The sequence below is a fragment of the Bison bison genome, unplaced genomic scaffold, assembly GCF_000754665.1.
Source record: "Bison bison bison isolate TAMUID 2011002044 unplaced genomic scaffold, Bison_UMD1.0 scf7180017864101, whole genome shotgun sequence".
Taxonomy (NCBI): domain Eukaryota; kingdom Metazoa; phylum Chordata; class Mammalia; order Artiodactyla; family Bovidae; genus Bison; species Bison bison.
Window position 1 is genome coordinate 509,449 of NW_011494673.1, and position 5,034 is coordinate 514,482.

At 58.5% G+C, this 5,034-nt stretch overlaps 1 protein-coding gene across 1 annotated transcript; it reads right to left on the minus strand.

Annotated features, from left to right (window-relative positions):
• Positions 1-837: 837 nt before the first annotated feature.
• Positions 838-4,783, minus strand: SIX2 (SIX homeobox 2). The gene is made up of 2 exons (XM_010838623.1): positions 4,230-4,783; positions 838-2,065 (listed from the first exon to the last, which is right to left on the minus strand). Exons 1-2 carry the CDS (start codon positions 4,781-4,783, stop codon positions 1,735-1,737), a joined length of 885 nt encoding a protein of 294 aa, XP_010836925.1. The 3' UTR covers positions 838-1,734.
• Between the last annotated feature and the right edge of the window lie 251 nt (positions 4,784-5,034).

Below are 5,034 nucleotides of genomic sequence, written 5' to 3' on the forward strand. Positions count from 1 at the left end.
AGCTGGATCCCCGAGAGGGGAGGGGGCAGTGCAGGTTAATTTATGGCCGCAGAGGCACCACACATGGCAGGGACTCCTCGATCTGACCAGCCAAGTCCTGGCATCTGCTTGTTCCCTTTCAGAACACGCGTTCCAAGAGCTGGGCTTGTCCACTCTCCAGGACTCCCCTCCTCCCCAAGCCCCTTCGTCTCCACCCCAAACCAACAGATTTTGAAGTATGGAGACCTTTGCTCCATGGCCACACGCCTGATCCCGGCTTCACGGCTGGATCAGCGGCTGCCCTTTCATCCAGCGAATCTGCCCAGTGCCTTCCACCTGGTTCTGGGCATTGCTTTCACCGCTAAGGAGTCTGCCCTTTAGGAAAACTCCACGACCCAACTTGTTCCCCAGCCTTGGCATCTTCAAACACATGTACCCACTTTCCGCACACAGCCCCTCATTTCCTACCCCCATTCCCAGGTGAAGAAAGAGTCGGTTGAGGACACTGCTGGGCTGGTGGGAGCAGAGGAGTCCCCAAGAGCAGCTGCCCCCTCCTCACTCCTATGGGGAGCTTCAGGGACAAGAAAAGGGACAGAGGGCTTTGGGGCAGGAGGTTTCAGAGTATTCAGTCCCTTCACTTAGCTATTGATATAGGTTGTGTATGTGGGAAGGCATCTCCCAGTTTCCAGGACTTACCGGGCATGGCTGCCCAGAACGATCCACCCGGGGTGTTGAGTCCCTGTAGGGAAATCAGACACAGCTGCACGTCTGGCTGGCAGGCCTCATGGTATATATCCATATTTATATTTATGATTTCTAATTTTATTATAAAATAAAAGCAGAAATATTTCCCGAAGAACATTCACATGAGGGCATAACAGGGAGACGGCAAGTCCGCAGCTCCGGAGGCACGCTCCGCTTGGAGCCGGGTGGCCACTGTCCGGGGAGGAATAAGAGAGCATAGCGGGGCCTCACCAAGACAGAGGGGCTGGAAGCAAGGGGGCATGCAGGGGCTTCTGCTCCTTGGCCCGTTCTCCTTCACTTAAGTTACTGGGTACAAAGCTGACACCTTGGGGAAGGGCCTCTGGAGAAAGCCCAGGTTCAAAGGCCCTGTTTTTTTTTTTTGCTCTTTCCCCTCCCACTCCCAGCCTAGGAAAGTGAGGAATAGGTGGAGGGTACATAGATGGTCAGGCATAAGGAGAAACACTGAGGGGTACAGCTTGCGAGGCGCAAGAGGCTGGCGGAGAGGAGACAGAAAAACAGACATGAGTAACAGAAATCTAGTGAGAGGTGGCAAGTAAGAGGCACAGAGGAAACAGTACAAAAGGGGAAAGAAGAAAGGGAAAGGAGGAAAGAGAAAGAAGGGGAAGGAAGAGGGGGAAGGAAGAGGAAGAACGAATGAGCAAGGAGGGCAAAGGAAGAGAGAGAAGAGAGGGGAGGAGAAGGCAGGGAAAGAGAGAAAGAGTAGGAGAATGGTGTATAATTTATTCCCTTCCCTGGTTCAAGACCCGGTCCGGCCTCCAAAGGACCTTCAAAGCAACTTGTTGGGAAAAAAAAAAAAAAAAAATCCCGAACAAAGACTAAACCAGAGAGCCATCCGTACTACCCGGGCCGGGCCGGCAGTTCTTGCCCTTTCAGCGCGCGGGCCTTTCAGTACCTGGTGGGGCCGCCGGCGCGGGCCGCCCTTCGGACACGGTCCCTCTTGGGTCCCCAGCGCCCAGGCCAGAAGGCAAGCGCGTCGAGGCAGGAGGGGCTCTAGGACCCCAGGTCCACGAGGTTGGCCGACATGGGGTTGAGGATGGAGTCCTGCAGGCCGTGGTGGTGCTGCAGAGGGTCCGCGCCGCCTCCGCCCGGCACGGGCACGGGCACGGCGCTGGGGCCCGGAGGGTGGCCCAGGCTATGCAAGGACGGGAGCCCCGGGGGCGGCGGCGGGCTGAGCAGCAGCGCGGGGCTGGACGACGAGTGGTCTGGCGTCCCCGACGGCGTCTTCTCGTCCTCTGAGCTGCCTAGCACCGACTTGCCGCTGCCGTTCAGAGACGCCGCCAGCGGGTTGTGGCTGTTAGAGTTGGAGTTCTCGCTGTTCTCCCTGCAAGAGCAGGAGCAAAGCAGCGGGGTCAGCGGGGAAACCAAGGCCGCTCGGCTCAGTGTCGCCGGGAGCCAGAGCCGCCGCGCGCAGCCTGCGGGTGTTTTCGGTTTCTACCATTTTCTCTTCCAGGTCTGGGCTCTGGTTCTCTTAGTCTCTCCAGACCCGATTTCTTCCTCTGTACTTTCTCCCGGTATCATTTCTGTCTCCCCACCTCTCCAGCTCTTAATCTCAGGAATACCTTTCTGCTCTCCGTGTGTCTGCCCTCCATGCCTGCCCCCACTGAGTGGCTAACCTTTCTTTTCCAGAGCAGAGGGGCAGGCGAGCAGGGTTCATGGAGTTGTCACCGAGAGGAACAGGGAGGAAGAGAAGGTGCCTGGATTTTCAGATCACTCCTGGCTGAACACAAAGCCAGGGTTTGTTGCGGAGAACTGGTACCAGGAGAGTCAGGAACCCTGGATTCTAGGCTGAGGGTCCACTTGAGGACTTGAGGTTGAGAAATCTCTCAGGTCCTCATCTCCCTTTGCTTTCCTCTGCCTGAGGGAAATCTCTGTCAGAGGGACAGGTTTCCAGAGCTAAGGGTCTTTTCCCTCTAGTTCCAAACTGTCGGGCCGCGTTAGAGTTTTCCCTGTGGGGCCTACGGAACCAGGCCAGAAGGGTGCAAAGGTGCCCTTTCCCAGGGCAAAGATGCCCTTTTCCCAGCTCCCAGTGGAAGCTTCAGCTGGGGCCTGAGGCTGGGCATGTGGAGGGTGACTTTTGAGAGAAGAGAGAGGGAAGACGGTTGCTAATCCTGGCCTAGATTCTCCCACCATACTAGAAACTGAGAAACTCTTCCGCCTTCACCTGGGGCCTGGCCTGTGCACTTAGTTCTTCAGGATTCTGGATACATGCCAGTCTGGCTGGAGGGGGACCTCCACAGGGAGAACCCCCCTCCCGCAGGGTCTTTCACCAACAGCCCCTCACCCAAATTTGGAAATCTGAATTCTTAGGTAAATTCTCTCTGTACTGGCTTTCCAGGGCCTTTTCTTTCTGTTTTTCTGGAAGAGGACTTTCCACAGGGCTGGGAGCCGAATCCTTACAACTGTGCATACCCCACCCTCATGGTCTTAGAGACCAGGGTCAGCTGGAAGCCTCCTCCCCACCTCAGATTACACTGTTCAGCACCCCCAGTCTGACCCCCACCCTTCACTCTGGGCTGCACACACCCAGTACCACAGACCCCAGGTGTCTTGTTTTTCTGTTACACTCAGGTTGGAGTCTGTTCCCACAGTTTCTCTCCCATCTCCTCCTCCAGATCTGGAGTTCTGAGAGACCAAAGCCACAGGGACCTCATTGTCAACTGCAAGGCTAGTTTAGGAAGTCCAGGTTTCCCTGAGGACGGGTGACTCCCAGCCCTTCTGTTGCTCTCAGCTCACCCTAGACCTACCGACCTACCCGCCAGAGAGGGTAGAGCCTAAGGAGAGAGGAGCTAAAGGCTTGGCAATCCAAGGCTGCTGGGTCCAACAAGGCAGAAAAGGGGACATGTGTTTTTCTTCTCTCCGGGAGCTGACACTTCCTCCCCAAGCCTTTTGCCTCTTGGTCCTTTCAATGCGGGATAAAACGCTTTCCCTATCAACCCCCTTATCCAGACAAGGAAAATTCTTCTAGGCCCCTCTACATCCAGGTTGTATCAGGCAAGTTCCAATCCCAGTCCTGACCCCTAATCACACAGCCTGGTGCTGCTGAGTGAGGCAGACGGAAAGTTCCAGGAAGAGCTGGTGAATTCTCGCACGCAGTCTTAAAACCCGCAACCCCGATAGTCCTCGCCAAACCCCTCAGCCCTCCAACCTTCAGAGAACTCTCAGGCTCTGCCTGCGGTACCCGCCCCCCTTGCCTGGAATCCAGGCCTACTGTCTTGCCTTGACCCCGAGGCTCGCTGCTTCTCCACGTTTGCGCACAAGAGACCAGGGAATTAGTTGATGACTTTCCGATTGCTTTGCCCGCTTTAGACAAATTTCTGATCTTCTGGTCTCCCGAAAGAGCAGTCCGGGTTAGATCAGGCCGCAGCAGGGCCCTGGCTGGGATCAAGGGCCCAGTTCAGACCTCTCCAGGGGCTGAGCAGACGTCCCGGGACCCCCTCTCCCTCGACCCCTGGGGAAGCTGGTGTGGAAGCTCTACTTACTCGTACCTTTCCTTGGCCTCGGCTGCCCGGTCGCGCTGCCGCCGGTTCTTGAACCAGTTGCTGACCTGTGTGGTGGTGAGCCCCGTGGCCTCTGCCAGCTCGCGCTTCTCGCGGGGTGAGGGGTAGGGGTTGTGAGCGTACCACTCGCGCAGCACGCTGCGACTCTTCTCCTTGAAGCAGTAGCTGGTCTCCTCGCCGTCCCAGATGGAGCGCGGCAGTGGAAACTTGCGGCGCACGCGGTACTTGCCCACCGCGCCCAGGGGCCGGCCGCGCAGCTTCTCCGCCTCGATGTAGTGTGCCTTGAGCCACAGTTGCTGCAGCTTGGCGTGGTTGTGCGGCGAGAACTGGTGGCTCTCCAGGATCTTGTAGAGCTCGCGGAAGTTGCCGCGGTGGAAGGCCACCACCGCCTTGGCCTTGAGCACGCTTTCATTCTTGTGGAGGTGCTCGCAAGCGGGCAGCGACCACAGGAAGCGGCCCAGCCGCTCGATGTTGCCGCCCTGCTGCAGCACCTCGCACACGCACGCCACTTGCTCCTGCGTGAAGCCGAAGGTGGGTAGCATGGCATGGTGCCGGCTGCTCCCGCGCCCGCCCGCGCGCCTCAGCGCGCCGCGCGGTCCGGCATGGGCGCCTCCCCGCCGGACCGTCCTGAGCCAAGAGGCGGACTGGGGCCCCTGGCCTGGCTCTGGCTCCCGGCAAACTCGGAGTCACTGCAGTACGTCCCCGCGCAGGCCGTGGATCCCGCGCCGCTCCACGCCCCCGCCGGCCGCGCGCCTAGCCAGCGCCCTCGTCCAAGCCCGGGGGCCGCCCGCGG